Here is a 25,027-nt window from a genome sequence, read left to right as displayed (position 1 = left end):
TTCTTAAAACTTAACATGAAAACTTCAATATCTTTTCAATACAGACGTTTGTTATAAAATACACCTTTATTCACTGTGCAAGAATTAAGGAGCTGTAACACTTTCAAAATGTGAGGTAGCTCCACTTGCCTTTTATCCGAGGGGTACAGTTCCACAGTCAACACATCCAGGGCATTCCAGGAAGCTATGCTGATGCCGCCAAAGAGACATAAAAGGGCGATCATTCCCGACTCGGTACTGCCGAATGACAGGAAGAAACAGCTGACACAAGATATGACACTTGATCCCGCTGTGTAGGAAAAGAGATTGAGGGGGAAGAGAAAGAGGGTGAAAAAGATCAGACAAAGATTAGGGACCTTTCTGTAGTCGGATACTCATGAAGTACTGTGGTGTAGGAAGGGGGGGCATAATTAATGTATCACCAGATGTATAATCTCAAAATATGCACATATTCTTTAAATCTTGTATAGAGCATTAAAAACACATTAATGAAGGCGTGACATACCCAGCATCCTCAGACGTCCAATTTTGTCCATCAGCAGAGCTGACACAATGTTGCCGGGTAACACGGCCAATGTGCCCAGGAAACTGACAAAGTAGATCATGTAGGCGTTGTTGTCATCAGTGAAGTCCAGCAGACAGCCTTCCTTGTTGTGTAGGAAGGTGCTGTTTACCAGTTTGCTGTTGATGATTCTGTTCTGGAACAAGTCTGTCAAGAGAAAAGAAAGTTAAGAGTGGTGTCAAGAAGGGTCCAAGGGTAGGATACTGCCCAGTTCAATGGTATTAGGTATTTTATTTGTATCCCCATTAGCTGTTACAAAAGCAGCAGCTACTCTTCCTGGGGTCCATCACAAAACATGAAACATAATACAGAATTACATAATACAGAACATCTAGGCATGGACTGGGCTCATAACTAGTGTAAGCTCCACTTTATATTGTTTATGCTTCTTGTTTTGGGAGACACTTTACCTGTATTGTAAAAGAGGGTTGAGATGAAGGTGCAGTTTCTGAAGAAGCTTCTGCTCGAGGTGATGTCCTCAAAGTAGCACTCCTCAAACAAAGAGTCCTCAAACACCATGGACTTCATCTTAAGGTTGATGAACCTTGTGGACAATGTAAAAGTAAGAAAGACGTATTTAGCGGTTGTATTAGAGTCGACTAACAGTTAGTGTCCATTGGATAGTTGCAAAATTAAGACCAGCACAGTTTACCACTCCCGATTTAAAAAGAACATTTTGCAAATTCAGAAAGTTCTGTGTAATATCATGAGGACTGGACTGACTTGTCGTTGAAGTACTGTCCTTGGCGGTGCACTTGGTTCTCCAAGGTGAAGTTAAAAGTGACATGCTCCACTCGCTCCTTGGAGAAGAACTTGGTGCGCGAGGCATAGTCCTGCTTCTGGATGTACTTGATCATGTCAGGGAACCACACTGTCAGCCCATAGTAGCTGGGGGAGAAGCAAAAGACAAAAATGTGGCTTAACCAAACAAACATGATTACGTTTCTTCATTATGTTGAAACCAGTTGAGATAAGTATAAACCTTAATAATATCAATGCTCCGGTAAGTTAAGACGGCAGGAGCCACCATTTTTTTGGAATCTTTTTAGATTTGATATGACAAAACATTTCTTGAGCTTTTTGATTGAACAAAACAAGAAGCGGTTTGTGCCCAGGCCGCTGATAACCACTATGGTCCTGGTCTATGGCCCTGGTTCTGCTACCTGAACGACATGGTAAACCAGACAGCCATCATCATGAACGTGGTCCTTCTGTATTCTGGATTGAAGATGGCCAAGAAGTTACTCCGCACCTATAGCAACCCACAGAGAATAACTCAAATATGCATCTAGGTTTTACTGCTGACACGGTTTAAAAACGTAAAAACCCACTATAAAACACATTGCACAATTCTCTTTTTTAACCTAAGCATAAATTGGGCTTTGGTCATTTTGTATAAAAGCATCTGCTAAACGGTGTATGCAGTCACAAATGAACATATTCTGTATGAAATATAAAAGATATACACAGAAAATAACCATATTCTCATACCTTTATAGGGATCTTAACATGACTCTTACCTGGTGGAATAGGCTGGCCAGCTTCAATTTATAGCGTCGCAAAGTTGATATGTCTCCTCCCATGTCCACCAGCTCGTCCATCTGCTTTACAGTCTTGATGGTGGTGACCTGGGAAAAACAAGACCTTCCATCTTCAACTCGTTTGTGTGCAGTACATGTATACATTAGATTAGATTCGATGAAATTAGATTTTCCCGTGAGGGAACGTCTCGTTTGGAGTGGTAAAAAACTAAAACATAGCAGGTCTAGGCCACGCAGCAGACAACATCAGACACTCCCAGGCTGGGGACGTGGTTACACAATAACAAACAGCTGGGACAGGAGACTACAACTTCATAAACACGTTTTGCTGAAGAACCCTTAGATTCAAAGACTTTACATGTATGTGTGTCTCAGAAATACTCACAGAAAACACCTTCTCTGGGTGCCCCTTTGCTCTCATGTTGGTGTCGTGAACTTGTTTCAGAATCATCCAGCCTTCGTCGTGTTTTCCGTTCTGTTGGGAAATGATCGCATAGTTCATCAAAAACACTTACAGTTGAAACACATTACGAGTATTGCGATACATTATGTCTGTGTGAAGTGTCTAAGGGTATACTGTAATGTGCCTTAATTTCCATGAATTTGTACTAAAAGCTTATATTTAGGTTTATGCTACCAGAGTAAGACAGTTGTGCTAAACTCAACAATCAATCTGAAGAATCTGAAGAATTGAAAATACTAAATTCACAAGATCCCAGTTTGAACCTTTAAGGGTATTATCTGCAATATTTACTGCTGTTCAATAGTCAACTCAGGTAATGACATACAGTGCCTTCAGAAAGTATGAACACCCCTTGACTTTTTCAATATTTTGTTGTGCTACAACTAGGGACGCATGATATATCGGTAAGGATATCAGAATCGGACGATATTAGCTAAAAAATCATTGCCCTTGACAATCAACCGTTCTCTGTCGTGGATGATGTTGGCTTTTGCCGACTGGTTCGAGCACTGGTACACACTACCAAGTAGGCGCTATTTTTTAGATGTTGCCCTACCAGAGTTACACAATCTTGTTGAAACTCGCATCCACAAGCTACTTGTTATGGGCGTAACTGCTATTAGCTTCACGACTGATATTTGGACCAGCGATGTCAGCCCAATGAGCATCTGACAGCACAGTGGGTCGACAACGATTTCGTACTGAGGAAAGCCGTATTACATGCTCAAGAATGTGCTGGTTCTCATACCACAAAAATGCCAACACAGACCGTCGGGTTAACTTGGAAATGTACTCTCACAGAGGCTGTGAACAAGCAATTCGGTGGAATTCTCTCTTAGCCTCTACAGTGTCGCCACCATGTTCGATGCACACCCATGTTCGATGCTAGGTACAAGGACCGCTACCTGTGTGTGTGTGTGTGTGTGTGTTTGTGTGTGTTTCAACTATTTAACTGTACTAGAATGCTTAACAGGCAGCTAAAATGTTAAATATCGATTATCGGTATAGTTTTGTTTTTTGGCAAGGAAAATATTTGATATCGGTTTCGGACAAAAATGTCATATCGGTGCATCCCTAGTTACAGCCTGAATTTAAAATGGATTATATTGAGATTTCTGTTCACTGGTCTACACACAATACCCCATAATGTCGAGGTGGAATTATATTTTTCGAAATTTTTACAAATTAATAAAAATGTTAAAGCTTAAATGTCTTGAGTCAATAAATATTCAACTCCATTGTTATGGAGTAACAGGCAGGTGGAGAGAGTAAACAAGGATGTGGGTAGGTTTCTGCGGTCATATTGCCAGGACCGGCCGGGGGAGTGGGCAGCGTTCATCCCCTGGGCAGAGATGGCTCAAAACTCACTCCGCCACTCCTCCAATAACCTCTCTCCTTTCCAGTGCATACTGGTGTATCAGCCAGTTCTGGCACCGTGGCATCAGAGCCAGATTGAAGTTCCTGTGGTGGACAAATGGTTTAAGCGCTCGGAGGAGACCTGGGACGCCGCCCATGTGCACCTGCAACAGAAGGCAAGCGCCGACCGTCACCGCAGTGAGGCCCCGGTTTTCGCACCAGGGGATCGGGTCTGGCTCTCGACCCGGAACCTGCACCTCCGCTGCACTGCCGGAAGCTGGGTCCGCAGTGTGTGGGGCCATTCAAAGTCCAGAGGAACGAGGTATGCTATAGGTTATAGCTTCCCCCAGATTACCGTATTAATCCCTCGTTCCATGTGTCTCTCCTCAGGCCGGTGGTGGCTGGTCCACTCCAGGAAGCTGAGGTGCGGGAGGTCCCTCCGCCCCCTCTGGACATCAAGGGGGCCCCGGCGTATGCTGTTCGAGCCATCCTGGACTCGAGGCGTCGGGCGAGGGGCCTTCAGTACCTAGTGGAGTGGGAGGGGTACGGTCCGGAGGAGAGATGCTGGGTGCCGGTGGAGGACGTCTTAGACCCTTCGTTGCTGCAGGATTTCCACCGTCTCCACCCGGATCACCCTGCGCCTCGTCCTCCGGGTCATCCCAGAGGTCGGTGTCGGTGCGCTGCTGGAGCTGCGTGTCAAGGGGGGGGGGGGGGGGGGGGTATTGTCGGTCCCTCTCCTTGTTCAGGAGGCATTCGGCGGTCGACGTCACTGGCCTTCTAGCCCCCGCCAATCCACTTTTAATTTTCCACTTGTTTTGTCTTACACACCTGGTTTCACTCACCCAATTACCTGTTTATTATTTAACCCTCTGTTCCCCATGTTTGGTTGTGAGTGATTGTTTGTTGTATTGTGGTCCGTATTTGTGGGCTTGGTAATTCTCTTCTATTTTGATGACTGAGTAAAGTTACTTTTTTTTTACTCATCTCTGCTGTCCTCCGCCTGACTCCTCTGCACCAGCTACACATAGATCCTTACAATTGTAGTTACTCCACAATACTAACCTAATTGACAGAGTGAAAAGAAGGAAGCCTGTACAGAATGTTTGCAACAAGGCACTAAAATAATATTGCAAAAAAATGTGGCAAAGCGATTAACTTTGTGTCCTGAATACAAAGCGTCATATTTTTCAAGCATTGTGGTGGCTGCATCATGTTACCGGTATGCTTGTCATTGGCAAGAACTAGGGAGTTTTTTTCAGAATAAACAGAAACAGGCAAAATCCTAGAGGAAAAACTGCTTTCAGTCTGCTGTCCAACAAACACTGGGAGACAAATTCACCTTTCAACAGGACAATAACCTAAAACACACGGCCAAATATACACTGTAGTTCCTTACCAAGATGACATTGTTCCTGAGTGGCCTAGTTACAGTTTTGACTTAAATTGTCTTCAAAATCTATAACATTTTTTATTTTACTAGGGAAGTCCCTTAAGAACAAATTCTTATTTTCAATGACGGACATATTCAGGGGCAGAATGACAGATTTTTACATTGTCAGCTCGGGGATTCAATCTTGCAACCTTTCGGTTACTAGCCCAACGCTCTAACCACTAGACTACCTGCCACCCCGGCATCTATGGCAAGATGTCACGTTCTGACCTCTATTTCCTTTGTTTTGTATTTATTTAGTATGGTCAGGGCGTGAGTTGGGTGGGCAGTCTATGTTTGTTTTTCTATGTTTTGGGGCAGTTCTATGTTTTCGGCCTAGTATGGTTCTCAATCAGAGGCAGGTGTCATTAGTTGTCTCTGATTGAGAATCATACTTAGGTAGCCTGGGTTTCACTGTGTGTTTGTGGGTGATTGTTCCTGTCTTTGTGTAGTGTTCACCAGATAGGCTGTATTAGGTTTCACGTTCCGTTTGTTGTTTTCGTATTCATTTAGTTATTTCATGTATCGTCATTCATTCATTAAAGAACATGAGTAACCACCACGCTGCATTTCGGTCCTCTCTTTCAACAAACGAAGAACGCCGTTACAGAATCACCCACCAACCACAACAGGACCAAGCGGTGTGGTAATGGGCAACGGAAAAAGCAGCAGCAGGAGCAGCGCGAGGAGGTATGGACATGGGAGGAGGAATTAGACGGAAGAGGACCCTGGGCTCAGCCAGGAGAATATCGCCGTCCCAAAGAAGAACTGGAGGCGGCGAAAGCGGAGAGGCGCTGGTATGAGGAGGCAGCGCGGCGTCGTGGATGGAAGCCCGGTAGTCAGCCCCAAAAATGTATTGGGGGGGGGCTAACAGGGAGTATGGCTACGCCAGGTAGGAGACCTGAGCCAACTTCCTGTGGTTACCGGGGGGCTAGAGAGACCGGGCAGGCACCGTGTTATGCTGTGGAGCGCACGGTGTCCCCAGTGCGGGTGCACAGCCCGGTGCGGTACATTCCAGCTCCGCGTATCGGCCGGGCTAGAGTGGGCATCGAGCCAAGTGCCATGAAGCCGGCTCTACGCATCTGGTCTCCAGTGCGTCTCCTTGGGCCGGCTTACATGGCACCAGCCTTGCGCACGGTGTCCCCGGTTCGCCTGCATAGCCCAGTGCGGGCTATTCCACCTCGCCGTACTGGCAGGGCGACCGGGACCATTCAACCGGGTAAGGTTGGGCAGGCTCGGTGCTCAAGAGCTCCAGTGCGCCTGCACGGCCCGGTCTATCCGTCACCACCTCCACGCACCAGCCCTCCGGTGGCAGCTCCCCGTACCAGGCTGTCTCTCCGGCCCATCCTTGCAGGGGCTCCCTCCTCTCCAGCGCTGCCGGAGTCTCCCGCCTGTTCGGCGCTAGGAGAGCTACTCAGCCCAGCGTTGCCGGAGCTTCCCGTCTGCCCAGCGCCATCTGAGCTTCCCGTCTGCCCAGCGCCAGCGCCGCCCGTCTGCTCGACGCCGCCAGCGCCGCCCGTCTGCCCAGCGCCGCCAGTGCCGCCCGTCTGCCCAGCGCCAGCGCCTCCCGTCTGCCCAACGCCGCCAGCGCCGCCCGTCTGCCCAGCGCCGCCAGTGCCGCCCGTCTGCCCAGCGCCGCCAGTGCCGCCCGTCTGCCCAGCGCCGCCAGTGCCGCCCGTCTGCCCAGCGCCGCCAGTGCCGCCCGTCAGCCAGGAGCCGCCAATGCCGCCCGTCAGCCAGGAGCCGCCAGTGCCGCCCGTCAGCCAGGAGCCGCCAGTGCCGCCCGTCAGCCAGGGGCCGCCAGTGCCGCCCGTCAGCCAGGGGCCGCCAGTGCCGCCAGTCAACCAGGGGCCGCCAGTGCCGCCAGTCAGCCCAGCGCCAGCGCCGCCAGTCAACCAGGGGCCGCCAGTGCCGCCAGTCAGCCAGGGGCCGCCAGTCAGCCAGGGGCCGCCAGTGCCGCCAGTCAGCCAGGGGCCGCTAGAGCCCCTCCGCCCGGAGCAGCTGCCCCTCTGTCCCGAGCAGCTGTCCCTCTGTCCCGAGCAGCTGTCCCTCTGTCCCGAGCAGCTGTCCCTCTGTCCCGAGCAGCTGTCCCTCTGTCCCGAGAAGCTGCCCCTCTGTCCCAAGCAGCCCCTCTGTCCAGTGGGGTCATTGAGAGGGGTGGGCATGGTGAGTAAGCCACGGAGGCGGACAATAAGGCGGACTAAGACAATGGCGAAGTGGGGTCCGCGTCCCGCGCCAGAGCCGCCACCGCGGACAGACGCCCACCCAGACCCTCCCCTATAGGTCAAGGTATTGCGGCCGGAGTCCGCACCTTTGGGGGGGGGGGTACTGTCACGTTCTGACCTCTATTTCCTTTGTTTTGTATTTATTTAGTATGGTCAGGGCGTGAGTTGGGTGGGCAGTCTGTTTGTTTTTCTATGTTTTGGGGCAGTTCTATGTTTTCGGCCTAGTATGGTTCTCAATCAGAGGCAGGTGTCATTAGTTGTCTCTGATTGAGAATCATACTTAGGTAGCCTGGGTTTCACTGTGTGTTTGTGGGTGATTGTTCCTGTCTTTGTGTAGTGTTCACCAGATAGGCTGTATTAGGTTTCACGTTCCGTTTGTTGTTTTCGTATTCATTTAGTTATTTCATGTATCGTCATTCATTCATTAAAGAACATGAGTAACCACCACGCTGCATTTCGGTCCTCTCTTTCAACAAACGAAGAACGCCGTTACACAAGACTTGAAAATGGCCATCTAGCAGTGATCAACAACCAACTTGACAAATCAACAGCCAATAATTTTTTTAAGATAAATGTGCAAATATTGTACAATCCAGGTGTGCAAGCTCTTAGAGACTTACCCAGAAATAGTTGCAGCTGTAATCGCTGCCAAAGGTATTGCTGCCAAATGTATTTTCTTAGGGGGTTGAATACTTACGTAATCAAGATATACTATTGTTTTAATGTTCATTTAGTTTTTTTAAATGTTAGTATTTTTCTTCCACTTTGACATTACAGAATATTTTGTGTAGCTCATTTACAAAAAAATACAATTAAATCCATTTTAATCCCACCTTGTAACACAACAAAATCATGTCAAGGGCTTGTGAATACTTTCTGAAGGCACTTTATCCCACGCATCCCATTCCTTCCAGATAGATTCTATGGTACCAGTTATGCATACATACAGTTGAAGTCGGAAGTTTACATACACTTAGGTTGGAGACATTAAAACTTGTTTTTCAACCACTCCACAAATTTCTTGTTAAGAAACTATAGTTTTGGCAAGTCGGTTAGGACATCTACTTTGTGCATGACACAAGCCATTTTTCCAACAATTGTTTACAGACAGAAATGTCCTCTGGTCTGATGAAACAAAAATAGAACTGTTTGGCCATAAAGACCATCATTATGTTTGGAGGATAAGACCATCATTATGTTTGGAGGAAAAAGGGGGAGGCTTGCAAGCCGAAGAACACCATCCCAACCGTGAAGCACGGGGGTGGCAGCATCATGTTGTGGGGGTGCTTTGCTGCAGGAGAGACTGGTGCAATTCACAAAATAGATGGCAACATGAGGCTGGACAAGTATGTGGATATATTGAAGCAACATCTCAAGACATCAGTCAGGAAAGGAAGTTAAAGCTTGGTTGCAAATGGGTCTTCCAAATGGACAATGACCCCAAGCATACTTCCAAAGTTGTGGGAAAATGGCTTAAGGACAACAAAGTCAAATATTGGAGTGGCCATCACAAAGCACTGACCTCAATCCTATAGACAATTTGTGGGCAGAACTGAATGGCGTGTGCGAGCAAGGAGGCCTACAAACTTGACTCAGTTACACCAGCTCTGTCAGGAGGAATGGGCCAAAATTCACCCAATTTATTGTGGGAAGCTTGTGGAAGGCTACCCGACACGTTTGATCCAAGTTAAACAATTTAAAGGCAAGGCTACCAAATACTAATTGAGTGTTTGTAAACTTCTGACCCACTGGGAATGTGAAGAAAGAAATAAAAGTTGAGATAAATCATTCTCTCTACTATTATTCTGACATTTCACATTCTTAAAATAAAGTGGAGATCCTAAGTGACCTAAGGCAGGGAATTTTTACTCGGATTAAATGTCAGGAATTGTGAAAAACTGAGTTTAAATGTACTTGGCTAAGGTGTATGTAAACTTCCGACTTCAACTGTATATGGCTTCAAGTGATTGAGGTTAGAATTGGTTAAACTGCTTCTAAATGGAGAAAGTGATCCCTGCTTACCTCTAAGAAGAAGCGCGGGCTTTCTGGCATGGTGGTGAGAGAAGCAATAGCCGCAACAGAGGGAAATGCACACACCAGGACGAACACACGCCAGCTGTGGAACTGGTACGCAGAGCCCATCTGGAAACTCCAGCCTGGGAGGAGAGGAAGCAGAGAGAGAGAAATGGGACAAAGCACAAACCGTATAAACCTGCGTAATCCCTAGATACAACTTTGTGGTAAGGCATTTTGAGCACTTTTGGGACAATATCCGTGATGATTGAATTCCCGCCATAGGCTACTCACCATAGTGTGGGATGATGGCCCATGCCATAGCTGAGGCATAGATGCCACCAATCATCCAGAACATGCAGAGCCAACTGAGGTGCTCCCCACGTTTCTCCTGGGCCAGAAACTCTGAGTAGTAGGAGAACACAATGGGGATGGAACCACCGATCCTGTAAGGATTAACACAGAGAAACAAACCACTGGAAGTTGAGCTGGACTTTCTAATCCTGTTCCTGTTTAATCTTTTTGGAAAATCTGTAAATGAAATCAAACTTGGGGAGAATACTTGGTAGTAGGGGTGCTACTTGGCTTCTGTGAGGGTGCTCTTTGGATGAAATGTCCTTCTTAGCATTAAAGCAAAAAAACATATACTGTGGGGAGAACAAGTATTTGATACACTGCCGATTTTGCAGGTTTTCCTACTTACAAAGTATGTAGAGGTCTGTAATTTTTATCATAGGTACACTTCAACTGTGAGAGACGGAATCTAAAACAAAAATCCAGAATATCACATTGTATGATTTTAAGTAATTAATTTGCATTTTATTGCATGACATAAGTATTTGATACATCAGAAAAGCAGAACTTAATATTTGGTACAGAAACCTTTGTTTGCAATTACAGAGATCATACGTTTCCTGTAGTTCTTGACCAGGTTTGCACACACTGCAGCAGGGATTTTGGCCCACTCCTCCATACAGACCTTCTCCAGATCCTTCAGGTTTTGGTGCTGTCGCTGGGCAATTCGCAAGGCCACTCCAGGACCTTCTTACGGAGCCACTCCATAGTTGCCCTGGCTGTGTGTTTCGGGTCGTTGTCATGCTGGAAGACTTAGCCACGACCCATCTTCAATGCTCTTACTGAGGGAAGGAAGTTGTTGGCCAAGATCTCGCGATACATGGCCCCATCCATCCTCCCCTAAATACGGTGCAGTCGTCCTGACCCCTTTGCAGAAAAGCATCCCCAAAGAATGATGTTTCCACCTCCATGCTTCACGGTTGGGATGGTGTTCTTGGGGTTGTACTCATCTTTCTTCTTCCTCCAAACACGGTGAGTGGAGTTTAGACCAAAAAGCTCTATTTTTGTCTCATCCGACTACATGACCTTCTCCCATTCCTCCTCTGGATCATCCAGATGGTCATTGGCAAACTTCAGATGGGCCTGGACATGCGCTGGCTTGAGCAGGGGGACCTTCATTGCACTGCAGGATTTTAATCCATGATGGCGTAGTGTGTTACTAATGGTTTTCTTTGAGACTGTGGTCCCAGCTCTCTTCAGGTCATTGACCAGGTCCTTCCGTGTCATTCTGGGCTGATCCCTCACCTTCCTCATGATCATAGATACCCCACGAGGTGAGATCTTGCATGGAGACCCAGACCGAGGGTGATTGACCGTCATCTTGAACTTCTTCCATTTTCCAATAATTGCGCCAACAGTTGTTGCCTTCTCACCAAGCTGCTTGCCTATTGTCCTGTAGCCCATCCCAGCCTTGTGCAGGTCTACAATTGTATCCCTGATGTCCTTACACAGCTCTGGTATTGGCCATTGTGGAGAGGTTGGTGTCTGTTTGATTGAGTGTGTGGACAGGTGTTTTATATACAGGTAACGGGTTCAAACAAGTGCAGTTAATACAGGTAATGAATGGAGAACAGGAGGGATTCTTAAAGAAAAACTAACAGGTCTGTGAGAGCTGGAATTCTTACTGGTTGGTAGGTGATCAAATACTTATGTCATGCAATAAAATGCAAATTAATTACTTAAAAATCATACAATGTGATTTTCTGGATTTTTGTTTTAATTCTGTCTCTCACAGTTGAAGTGTACCTATGATAAAAAATTACATGCTTTGTAAGTAGGAAAACCTGCAAAATCGGCAGTGTATCAAATACTTGTTCTCCCCACTGTATATCTCTACTATATAACTATAAAAAAGCTATTAAGCCCACCTGCGTCTGTGTGTCACTCTGTCTTAATCTATCATTCACCTTCCATCGGTTTTCAGAATCTTACCCAACACCAGAAAGTAGTCGGCAGAAGAGAAAGGTGCTGTAGCCCTGGACAAAGGAGGAGAAGAAGGAGAAGACGCTGTTGATGGAGAGACAGATGAGAAGGGACTGCCGTCGGCCTATCCGATCAGCGAGCCCACCCCACACGAATGCACCGACCATCATTCCCAGATAAACAATCAGACCTGCAGAGGACAGAAAGAGAAAATGAGAGAGTTACATGTTCCTTACCTGTGCATACAGCTGCTTTATTTGTTACCCTTCGGCACAACATGTGGCAAAAGAAAGACGATTTCGACACCCACTATCTCAGATCGTTCTGAAATAGTTTCTGTTTTTAAAAATGGACCATTTTAATTTATAGGACTGGCCATTTATAGGATTTATAACATTTAATAAATATAATACCTAACATCCATTTGACCCAAACGTTAAAAAAAAAGTTAGACATGAGGAATCCAAAGAAATGGTCAAAACCTTATATTATATGAATCCTATAAATTACAATGGCCAATTTGGGTGCAATCAGAGATGGAATTACTGTATATTTCAACAAAATAACATGGCAGGAATGCTAATCTTATTGGTTTCTAACAACAACAACAAAAAACTTTGAGACTTGAAATTGAGCTCAGGTGCATCCTGTTTCCATTCATCATCCTTGAGATGTTTCTACAACTTCATTGGAGTCCACCTTTAGTCAATTCAAATAACTGATTTGGAAAGACACACACCTGTCTATATAAGGTCTCATGGTTGACAGTGCATGTCAGAGCAAAAACCAAGCGATGAGGTTGAAGGAATTGTCCGTATAGCTCCGAGACAGGATTGTGTCGAAGCACAGATCTGGGGAAGGGTACCAAAACATTTCTGCAGCATTGAAGGTCCCCAATAACACAGTCACCTCCATCATTATTAAATGGAAGAAGTTTGGACCACCAAGAACCTGATGGTCACTCTGACAGAGCTCCAGAGTTCCTCTGTGGAGATGGGAGAACCTTCCAGAAGGACTACCATCTCTGGAGCACTCCACCATTCAGGCCTTTATGGTGGAGTGGCAAGATGGAAGCCACTCCTCAGTGAAGGGACATGACAGACCGCTTGGAGTTTGCCAAAAGGCACTCAGACCATGAGAAACAAGATACTCTGATGAAACCAAAATTGAACTCTTTGGCCTGAATGCCAAGTGTCATGTCTGGAGGAACCTGGCATCATCCCTACGGTGAAGCATGGTGGTGATAGCATCATGCTGTGGGGATGTTTTTCAGGGACTGGGAGAATAGTCAGGATCGAGGGAAAGATGAACGGAACAAAGTATAGAAAGATCCTTGATGAAAACCTGCTCCAGAGCACTCAGGACATCAGACTGTGAAAAGGTTCACCTTCCAACAGGACAACAATCACTAAGCACACAGCCAAGACAATGCAGGAGTGGCTTCCGGACCAGTCTCTGAATGGACTTGAACCCAATCAAACATCTCTGGAGAGACCTGAAAATAGCTGTGCAGCAACACTCCCCATCCAACCTGACAAAGCTTGGGAGGATCTGCAAAGAAGAATGGGAGAAACTCCCCAAATACAGGTGTGCCAAGCTTGTAGCGTTATACCCAAGAAGACTTCTGTAAATGTGATATTTCAGTTTCTTCTTTTTAATATATTTGCAAAAATGCAGAAAAACCTGTTTTTACTTTGTCATTATGGGTAATTGTGTGTAGATTGTTGAGGGGGAAAAATGATTTAATCCATTTTAGAATAAGGCTGTAACGTAACAAAATGTGGAAAAATTCAAGAATCTGAATACTTTCTGAATGCACTGTACAAGACTGTCTTGCAATGTAAAAAAAACCCAACAACAACAACTGACAATTGCATTGTGTAAAACCTGCGGTTAGGTTAGGTGTGTGTGGGCAGGCAGGCAGGCAGGCAGGCACTGTCACACACTCCCAAACAGACACCACACACACACACACACACACACACACACACACACACACACACACACACACACACACACACACACACACACACACACACACACACACACACATACACATACACCCACCCACCCACCCACCCACAAAGCTCAAGGGTATTGAAGAGGGAGGTGTGGGATGGAGGAGACTAATCATAGATGGTTTTCCCCTTTATGTGAGAATAAACTCTATTTGTCAGCGTTGACATAGGTAGCTAGCTATGGCTAGCCGGCTAATGTTTTTGTTTGAAAAATGCATCTGGACACATTACCAGCTTTTTTTGTTTCACCTGGGTGCCAGTATTACGTAGAGGAATACAGCAGTGCTAAAGCAGAGGGCTTGCAGTGAGGACGACAAGGCTTCTATTCTGAACTTTGTGTGGTGAGCTTTTTGAGGCATCACTGCTGCGGCATCACAGAGTGAAAGAAGAGAAGTCCAGTGGCTATAAGACTCCAGACTTGTCCTCTACAAGATCATCAGCAGACTCCATCGCCATCATTTCCCTTCCTCTGACCAGCTCCCTCCGCTCAACCCATGAACTGACCCTCTCTATCTTCAGAGGATGCAGCAAAAACTTGGCCTCTATTGGTTGACCTGTCAGGATACTTACTGTATGTTGCTTGTTTGATTGTTGCTCTTGAAGCACTTTGAGATATAAGGTTAATCAATTGTTGTTGTTATTATTATAGATGTGTCAGAGAGACAAGATCAACACGCAAGCTGCAGAGCAGAAATTGGGGCCCCCATATTCAATCAAAACTAGTAACCAGCAATGTTTTGCATGTTTTCCTCTATCATACTCTTTCAGCATAATAAAATGATGTTCATGTTTATCTCCTCAGGAAAATGGGTAGCCAATTTGGGCCTAGGTTGCTGTCTGCTTTGGACCATTTCTGAGCCAAAACAAAGTTTATGGGCACTTATAAAGTATTCTAAAGATGGCACAAGACAGAGAGACGGTAAGAGAAAAAACCTGTTTAAGATGCTGGAGCGCAATTGACTGAACGCTGGCGGTACACTGGCATGATATTCACAACTCAACACGAACACACAACACAATTTTATTTTACTGTACTTATTTTTGCTAGAAAATTATCTGGTGACGAAGGGTACTATTTCATTTTTTAAAGTCTGCACTAGCAACTACAGTACCTGGTTATTTCTGTGAATAAATGAAATACCAGGTCATTTCTTTATCACAAAATGAAGTGCTGCCAAGCAGACATTTGTGTATCAGGTGCTGATGTCAATAAATAGGTTACTGAGTTACACATTCATCACTCTCCAGAGGGTCGGCAGAAAGCAGATGTTTCCTGTTACAACCTAACTTGAAAAATGGATTTGGGGACTCCGCTCAGGAGTCTTTTTAAGCCTGCTACGTTAGGTTACATATTCATAGATTGCTAATTTTATTGTCTACCAAAGACATAAGATGTGAGGAATTTACCGTAGAATGACAGCGTTTTTATTGAATTTGCATTGGGGCCGATTAACTCCCCCACATTTGACACTTGATCGGAGAAAAACATTTAAGGACTCACTAACCTAGCATGTAAATCAATCAAGTTAATTAAAAAGACAGTTTAAGGGTCACACTTACCCAACATGCCCTTGCTTTCCTCTGACAGACACATATCTTTCTCGGCGCTGGGGAGCACAAAGCCCACCACAAAAATCTCTACACCGTCCGCCATGAGGGCCAGCCCCAGCACAAAGTAGAGGGTCCACTGGAACTTTCCATGGCCGCACTCCTGCAGGATGGTCTCGTACTGCTGGGCTAGCTCTTCTTGATCCTTCCGCCTTTCCCCCTCAAACTGTGCCATGTCCCTGAACTGCTGCCCATCTCCCCCTGCTAGGCTGTCGGCAGCCTTGCTCGAGTCGGCGCGGGGAATGCCCTGGTACTCGCCCTCGTAGATCTCGTCGTCTTCGTCGTGGCCCTCTGTGGAGTCGCTGTGGCCACCTTCATCGTCATTGGCTGCCTGGCTGTCGCCCCGGTAGTAGCCACTGTCCTGCCCCCCAGGCACTCCAGGGTAGTCATCGTCGTCGTCTTCCTCAAAGCGGGCGTATGAGCGTTTGCTGTACTCGTCGGTCATCTTGTCCACACCGCGGCCCACTTTCTTGGCCGCCTGGCGCTTAACCTCCTTGGCAATGTCTTTGGCACCCTTTATAAAGGCTGTCTTGTTCTGATAGCCGTCCTCCATTATTGAAGGGTAGAGGAATCTCAAAGGCAGGGGTTTATCACCTGAAAAGCAGGATGGAGCTCAGGAATCTCTGGGGAGTGTTTGTCAGGCAGTGTTCCAGTTTACCCTCAATAGGGTGGTGGAGAGTTGAGCTGGATTTGATCACAGGGCCCGCTCTGCGATGGACTGCTCCTCTACAGAGGGAAAGCGCAAACACATTGTTAGTCACATAGACCAAACTTTTGAATCAGGGTTTGGGTCAATATAATTTAAAATAAATACTGTATAGCTTCAAAACATGTTTAAAACCACAATTGTGGTCTAATGCAGTCCTTGCATCCATAGTTTCATCCCTCAGCTGTTTATCAAAACAAGTGGTGGGGTGGCCCATTAGTGGTTTTTAGAATCCCCCGATTGCCCCTTTAAGTAACGTTCTATCTCTATAATGCTCAATATGAGTAAGCCCAGATCCTGTTACTGTTGCTAGGGGAAGCGTATTTCTAAGCAGATACCAAGGAGCATCTTATCTCAATTTGCATTCTCTGTAAACTGATTAGGTATGGCGTACTGTTCGATGTTGACATATTGTGTCTTGTGTCCATCTGATAACAACTCAACACCAGGGAAAGTAAAGCAGGGGCAAATTGAGAAGGGTAGCAACTCTTCCTTGTGGACTGTGGATTCATGGATTAGTCAAAAACAATATTCTTCACAAGCAAATGGAAAATATATTTAAAATAATATATAGTAAGAGTATGAGTCCAAGTGTGCATTATTGCTTTGCACAAATAATGTTGCTTTTGACTTATACTGCTTTATTTGGAAATGGCCTCTCGCATGTTAAGATGCAGAACTGACCATACTGGAAGTAAAAGGCCTGTAAAATGTAGATAACACTTAGTATTTAGGGACCACAACACATCACATTAGTTCTCGTTTTTTGTTTGATCTTGTCTCATCACTGCAACTTCCCAAAGGGCTCGGGAGAGGCAAAGGTGGAGTCATGCTTCCACCAAAACAAGACATACCTAAATGTGCTTTTTAACACCCGCCAGCTTAACCCAGATGCCAGCCACACCAATGTGTCAGATGAAACGCTGTTCAACTGATGACTGGAGTCAGCCTGCAGGCACCCGGCCCGCCACAAGGAGTCGCTAGGGCGCAATGAGCCAAGTAAAGCCCCCCCCCGGCCAAACCCTCACCTAACCCGGACGACGCTGGGCCAATTGTGGCACTGCCAGCGAATGAACCCGGGTCTGTAGTTATGCCTCTAGCACAGCAATGCAGTGCCTTAGACCGCTACGACACTCAGGAGGCCCATTAGTTAACATTTTTAAGCCATATACTATATGCACTGATAGACAGATTCCTGTCCCCCAAACACCTGACTACAGCAAAGTCAGATTTAAAATGGTGGCTACCATTAAAGAAGGTGGGAATACTTTGATACAATCAACATCACGGATAACAATATTGTTTGGTAGCCTTTTATCTACAGTGCCTTCAGAAAGTATTCACACCTGTTGACTTTTTACATATTTTCTTATGTTACAAAGTAGGATTAAAATTGATTAAATTGCCATAGGTTGTCATCGATCTACACAAAAAAATCTAACATTTGTGAAAAAAAATATGAAAAATAAAACACTAATATATCTTGATTTCATACATATTCAGCCCTTTGAGACAATACGTGTTAGAATCACCTTTGGCAGAATCGCTTTTGGCAACATTTACAGCTATGAGCTTTGCACACCTAGATTGTACAATATTTGCACATTATTATTTGTTTAATTCTTCAAGCTCTTTCAAGTTGGTTGCTGATCATTGCTAGACACCCATTTTCAAGTCTTGCCGTAGATTTTCAAGTCAAAACTGTAACTAGGCCACTCAGGAACCTTCAATGTCATCTAGGTAAGCAACTCCAGTGTATATTTGGCCTTGTGTTTTAGGTTATTGTCCTGCTGAAAGGTGAATTTGTCCCCCAGTGTCTCTTGGAAAGCAGACTCAACCAGGTTTCCCTCTAGGATTTCTCCTGTGCCTAGCTCAATTCCGTTTCTTATATCCCCCCCAAAAAACTCCCTTGCCGATGACACGATGCAGCCACCACCATGCTTGAAAATATGAAGAGTGGTACTCAGTGATGTGTTGTGTTGGATTTGCCCCAAACATAATGCTTTGTATTCAGGACATACAGTTCATTTCTTTACCACATGTTCAATGTTGTTGATCTATACTCGGTTTTCTACTATCACAGCCATTTAACTCTGTAACTGTCTTTGTAGTGACTTTGTAGTGATCCAAAGTTGAATTATTAACTTCACCATGCTTTTTTAAAATCCATCTACCAATAGGTGCCCTTCTTTGCGAGGCATTGGAAAACCTCTATTGGTCTTTGTTGTTGAAACTGTGTTTGAAATTCACTGCTGAGGGACTTTACAGATAATTGTATGTGTGGGGTACAGAGATGAGGTCGTCATTCAAAAATCATTTTAAACAATATTGTTGCACACCGAGTGAATCCATGCAAATTATTATGCGATTGTAAAGCACATTTTTACTCCTGAACTTATTTACGCTTGCCATAACAAAGGGGCTTAATACTTGATTCAAGACATTTCAACTTTTCATTTTGTATTAGTTAGAATAAATAAATAAGACAAAAACTGTACCTCCACTTTGACATTATAGGGCGTGTAGGCCAGTGACACAACATCTCCATGTAATCAATTTTAAATTCTGTCTGTAACACAACAAAATGAGGAAAAGTCAAGGGGTGTGAATACTTTATGAAGGCACTGTATGTCTGCCTATCACAGAGGTAAACCTGCAATGGTCTCTTTCTGCAGTGTGAAACAAATAACTATAGCATATACAGTTGAAGTCGGAAGTTTATATGCACTTATGTTGGAGTCATTAAAACTCGTTTTTCAACCACTCCACAAATATCTTGTTAACAAACTATAGTTTTGGCAAGTCGGTTAGGACATCTACTTTGTGCATGACACAAGTCATTTTTCCAACAATTGTTTACATACAGATTATTTCACTTATAATTCACTGTATCACAATTCCAGTTGGTCAGAAGTTTACATACACTAAGTTGACTGTGCCTTTAAACAGCTTGGAAAATTCCAGAAAATTATGTGATGGCTTTAGAAGCTTCTGATAGGCTAATTGACCTCATTTGAGTCAATTGGAGGTGTACCTGTGGATTTGCCTTTTTACTTCACATCATGGGAAAATCAAAAGAAATCAGCCAAGATCTCAGAAAACAAATTGGAGACCTCCACAAGTCTGGTTCATCCTTGGGTGCAATTTCCAAACGCCTGAAGGTACCACGTTCATCTGTGCAAATAATAGTACGCAAGTATAAAGACCACGGGACCTCGCAGCCATCATACTGCTCAAGAAGGAGACTTCTGTCTCCTAGAGATGAACGTACTTTGGTGCGAAAAGTGCAGATCAATCAGAGAACAACAGCAAAGGACCTTGTGAAGATGCTAGAGGAAGCGGGTACAAAGGTATCTATATCCATACTAACACGAATCCTATGTCGACATAACCTGAAAGGACGCTCAGCAAGGAGGAAGCCACAGCTCCAAAACCGCCATAAAAAAAGCTTTTTAGAGAAATGTCCTCTAGTCTGATGAAACAAAAATAGAACTGTTTGGCCATAATGACCATCATTATGTTTGGAGGAAAAAGGGGGAGGCTTGCAAGCCGAAAAACACCACCCCAACCGTGAAGCGCGGGGGTGGCAGCATCATGGTGTGGGGGTGCTTTGCTGCTGGAGGGACTTTTGCACTTCACAAAATAGATGGCTTCATGAGGAGGAACATTATCTGAATATATTGAAGCAACATCTCAAGACATCAGTCAGGAAGTTAAAACTTGGTCACAAATGGGTCTTCCAAATGGCCAATGACCCCAATCATACTTCCAAAGTTGTAGAAAAATGGCTTAAGGACAACAAAGTCAAGGTATTGGAGTGGCCATCACAAAGCCCTGACCTCAATCCTATAGAACATTTCTGGGCAGAACTGAAAAATCATGTGTTAGCAAGGAGGCCCACAAACCTGACTCTGTCAGGAGGAATGGGCCAAAATCCACCCAATTTATTGTGGGAAGCTTGTGGAAGGCTACCTGAAACGTTTGACCCAAGTTAAACAATTGAAAGGCAAGGCTACCAAATACTAATTGAGTGTATGTAAACTTCTGACCCACTGGGAATGTGATGAAAGAAATAAAAACTGAAATCATTCTCTCTACTATTATTCTGACATTTCACATACTTAAAATAAAGTGGTGATCCTAACTGAACTAAGACAGGGAATTTTTACTAGGATTAAATGTCAGAAATTGTGAAAAACTGAGTTTAAATGTATTTGTATGTAAACTTCCGACTTCAACTGTATTAGTAGAGAATTGGATTTTGTAAGACAGTGATGAAGAGATGTGTTGATAGAAGAATCTCTATATTTAACATGATCAAATGGGTAGGTCAAAATGTAACTGAGCTTCAATTCAATGTTTCGAACTGACTGCCCAGAGGGATGGGCTGTCTGTCCTTGACATTCAATCTTTCCTGCTTTTCACAATTCTTTATTGTCTCAGTCTATGGATGTGGCCACATGTTCCTCGACAGCAAAAACCCATTGAAGAAGGCTGAAACCTACAAACTATATGTATTTTGTTGAAACAGTTGTCCACCTAATCTTCGACAGGAGCTGCAGATAAGCTCTAATGCTCTTCTTTACTTATCTTGCCAATGTAGGGTATTGAAAGCAGTTACTGCTTTAACTGGCCAATGAGGATTATTAATCCTCTCATGCCATGTGTTGGGATTATACGAAGGGAAAACAACAGTACAGGAGTGAGGATGAACTTTTGGGAGGCCGCGATTGTGAACAGATGGGAGGGGGGAGAGAAACATAGAGAGAGATAGTGAGGGGAAGGGAGAAAGGACAAGATACAATGCACAGAGAATGGAATAGAGAAATTGAGAAAAGGAGAGATAGAAATTGAGAGAGAGAGGGAGAGAGCATTCTTCAGGGGATTCCTTCCTGACAACAGGGTGGCATACAAAATGATTAAAGGGCCACTGGGTCACATATTAGACAAAAAGGTGCCCCCACCAAAAGCTGCAAGAGTGAGGACTAAATTGGGAACAGTAATGACAACACATCCATCTATTTAAAAAAAAACACCGTCACACATTCTGAGCAGTAAATACACACACCAGATATGCTATCTTTTGGTCAGTAACACGCCCACACGGTTACACATGTGGGGTCAAAGAAAGGGATGAGACTCACTTTAACACATATATGTCCTAAAATGCAAAACTCGCCCTCCTGGCGTCCCAGTACTTTACTCTAGCAATTCCCTTACACCATAGAACACACTCAATGGACAAACTTTGGTGCCATCCCACTTCAGGGTGGCAGCCCTGACCAGGACCTGAACCAGAGGCCCTGGGACTATCAGTCCAACAACCTGTTCACAAGGTCACTGGATAGCCTAGGCTATAAGATGGTGTTGAGGCAATAGCTACTCTGAGCAGTAGAGGGCTTGGTGTGATATTAAACCCATTTAATTTCACAGCATTGGTGTGCTGACAGACACTGATGCAAGGTTATCCTTATTACCATTAGTGTGTGTTAATTGGGAATTGGCAGGCAAGCCATCAGGGACGTTTGGAACCCCAAAAATCTGTGGTGGCACAAAGTAAGTGAGGATGACTGGGGCGTGACCCAGAGGGGGGCTACGGCCCATCCATAAGTTGGAGAATTCTGCATTTTTCAAACACCTGAAACAGCTCTTTCCTGCAATTTAGAGCCATGATCATTATGATTAATTCTATGTAAAAAAATATATGTATATTTTTCTGCATATCTAAGCATACATCTTGAGCCGTCTGTATCCTCCTGACTAGCGGTTCTTTAAAAAATACAATAAATAATGTCACGACTCCCACCGAATGTGGCTCCTCTCCCTGTTCGGGCGGCGCTCGGGGGTTGTCGTCACCGGTCTACTAGCTGCCACCGATCCCCTTTTCCTTTTCTGTTGGTTTTGTCTTATTGGTTACACCTGTTTCTTGTTAGGGTTTTGGTTAAGGCTATTTAAGCCAGTTATGCCCGCCTGCTTTTGTGCGGGCTTGTTTCTCTGTTCGTTTTGTGGATGTGCTATTTTCTTATTTTCTCCGGACTGTTTGGGTCCTATTTTTGGACCGGTCATTGTATGCGCCTGGTGTTTTGGCGTGAACTCTTCTGTCACAGGAATAAATACGGTTGTCCTAAACCCTCTGCTCTCTGCGCCTGACTCCGCACCCACTACTCCTAGAAGTCGTAACATTAATATATGCTTCTCTGCACCTCTGCTAGAATATGGGTAAAATATTGAAAGCAATGTGAGTCTTATTCAGTACATTTAGTTACTGCTTGCTTTTCTAACGTCTACCAACCTAGCCAGCAGGCATACCAGCTAAGATAGTTAGACAAGCTAGCTACTCTAACTTGATTCATAGCCTGCAATGGCTTCTTGGTAGCTAGTTATGAGGTTGGGAGATTGGGAACATATCTGGGCTAGCAAAAGGTGACTTCATACAATTGCTAAGTGGCTAGTAGTATTACAGATACATTTTTTTTGTAAAAATATATACCAGTCAAAAGTTTAGACACACCTACTCATTCAAGGGTTTTCCTTTATTTTTACTATTTTCTAAATAGTAGAATAATAGTGAAGACATTAACACTATGAAATAACACATGGAATCATGTAGTAACCCATTTTTTTTTTAAACAAATCAAAATATATTAGCCACCCTTTGCCTTGATGACAGCTTTGCACACCCTTGGCATTCTCTCAACCAGCTTCACTTGGAATGTTTTTCCAACCGTCCTTCACTCTGCTGTCCAAATCATCCTAAACCATCTCAATTGGGTTGAGGTCGGGTGATTGTAGAGGCCATGTCACCTGATGCAGCACTCCACTCTCTCCTTATTGGTCAAATAGCCCTTACACAGCCTGGAGGTGTGTTGGGTCATTGTCCTGTTGAAAAACAAGCGTAAACCAGAAGGGATGGCGTATTACTGCAGAATGCTGTGGTAGCCATGTTGGTTAAGTGTGCCTTGAATTCCAAATAAATCAGCAAAAATGTCACCAGCAAAGCATCTCTACACCATCACACCTCCTACTCCATGCTTCATGGTGGGAACATGCGGAAATCATCTGTTCACCTACACTGTGTCTCACAAAGACACAGAGGTTGCTGCAGCAGGGTTTTCCTTTCCTGTGGCGGTCCTCATGAGAGCCAGTTTAATCATAGCACTTGATGGTTTTTGCGACTGAATTTGAAGAAACTTTCAAAATTCTTGAAATTTTCCGAATTGACTGACCTTCACGTCTTAATGTAATGATGGACTGTCATTTCTCTTTGCTTATTTGAGCTGTTTTTGCCATAATATGGACTTGGTCTCTTACCAAATAGGACTATATTTTGTATACCACCCCTACCTCCTTGGACACAGTGTTAACTAACCTCCACACGAGCTTCAATGCCATACAACTCTCCTTCCGTGGCCTCCAACTGCTCTTAAACGCAAGTAAAACTAAATGCACGCTATTCAATCGATCACTGCCCGCACCTGCTCGCCCGTCCAGCATCACTACTCTGGACGGCTCTGACTTAGAATACGTGGACAATTACAAATACCTGGATGTCTGGTTAGACTGTAAACTCTCCTTCCAGACTCACATTAAGCATCTCCAATCCAAAATTAAATCTAGAATCGGCTTCCTATATCGCAACAAAGCATCCTTCACTCATGCTGCCAAACATACCCTCGTAAAACTGACCATCCTACCGATCCTCGACTTCGGTGATGTCATCTATAAAATAGCCTCCAACACTCTACTCAACAAACTGGATGCAGTCTACCACAGTGCCATCCGTTTTGTCACCAAAGCCCCATACACTACCCACCATTGCGACCTGTACGCTCTCGTTGGTTGGCCCTCGCTTCATACTCTTCGCCAAACCCACTGGCTACAGGTTATCTACAAGTTTCTGCTAAGTAAAGCCCCGCCTTATCTCAGCTCACTGGTCACCATAGCAGCACCCACTCGTAGCACGCGCTCCAGCAGGTATATCTCACTGGTCACCCCCAAAGCCAAATCCTCCTTTGGTCGTCTTTCCTTCCAGTTCTCTGCTGCCCATGACTGGAATGAATTGCAAAAATCTCTGAAGCTGGAGACTCACATCTCCCTCACTAGCTTTAAGCACCAGCTGTCAGAGCAGTTTACAGATCACTGCACCTGTACATAGCCCATCTGTAAACATCCTATCTATCTACCTACCTCATCCCCATACTGGTATTTTTTTCTTTATTTTGCTCCTTTGCACCCCAGTATCTCTATCTGCACATTCATCTTCTGCCGATCTACCATTCCAGTGTTTAATTGCTATATTGTAATTACTTCGCCACCATGGCCTATTTATTTCCTTAACTTACCTCATTTGCACTCACTGTATATAGACATTTTGTTTTCTTTTGTTCTACTGTATTATTGACTGTATGTTTTGTTTATTCCATGTGTAACTCAGTGTTGTTGTATGTGTCGAATTGCTACACTTTATCTTGGCCAGGTCGCAGTTGCAAATGAGAACTTGTTCTCAACTAGCCTACCTGGTTAAATAAAGGCGAAATAAAAATAAATAAATAAAATACCTTGTATTTTTTTTAAAGCATTAAGATGGAAAGAAATTCTACAAATCAACTTTTAACAAGACACACCTTTTAATTGAAATGCATTCCAGGTGACTAGGAGAATGCCAAGAGTGCGCTAAGCTGTCAAGGCAAAGGGTGGTTACTTTGAAGAATCTCAAATCTGAAATATATTTTGATTTGTTTATCAATTCTTTGGTTACTATATGATTCCATATGTGTTATTTCATAGTTTTGATGTCTTCACTATTATTTTACAATGTAGATAATAGTA

General features: G+C 44.4%; 1 protein-coding gene across 1 annotated transcript in view; it reads right to left on the bottom strand.

Moving 5' to 3' along the window:
• The window catches only part of LOC110496362 (synaptic vesicle glycoprotein 2A), a 30,291-nt gene that overhangs the window by 3,758 nt on the left and 1,506 nt on the right, over window positions 1–25,027 (bottom strand). Inside the window, exons 2-12 of the mRNA XM_021572219.3 lie at window positions 15,445–16,218; window positions 11,876–12,056; window positions 9,884–10,035; window positions 9,599–9,732; window positions 2,489–2,578; window positions 2,083–2,190; window positions 1,726–1,814; window positions 1,286–1,450; window positions 973–1,106; window positions 506–709; window positions 130–289 (exon numbers count right to left, since the gene is read on the bottom strand). Of these exons, the coding sequence (XP_021427894.2) occupies window positions 130–289; window positions 506–709; window positions 973–1,106; window positions 1,286–1,450; window positions 1,726–1,814; window positions 2,083–2,190; window positions 2,489–2,578; window positions 9,599–9,732; window positions 9,884–10,035; window positions 11,876–12,056; window positions 15,445–16,045 (2,018 nt within the window). The 5' untranslated portion in view covers window positions 16,046–16,218. The remainder of the gene's footprint in view (window positions 1–129; window positions 290–505; window positions 710–972; window positions 1,107–1,285; window positions 1,451–1,725; window positions 1,815–2,082; window positions 2,191–2,488; window positions 2,579–9,598; window positions 9,733–9,883; window positions 10,036–11,875; window positions 12,057–15,444; window positions 16,219–25,027) is intronic.

The sequence above is a fragment of the Oncorhynchus mykiss genome, chromosome 18, assembly GCF_057628025.1.
Source record: "Oncorhynchus mykiss isolate SJ-2025 chromosome 18, ASM5762802v1, whole genome shotgun sequence".
NCBI lineage: Eukaryota > Metazoa > Chordata > Actinopteri > Salmoniformes > Salmonidae > Oncorhynchus > Oncorhynchus mykiss.
This window is presented reverse-complemented; position numbering and strand designations above follow the sequence as displayed.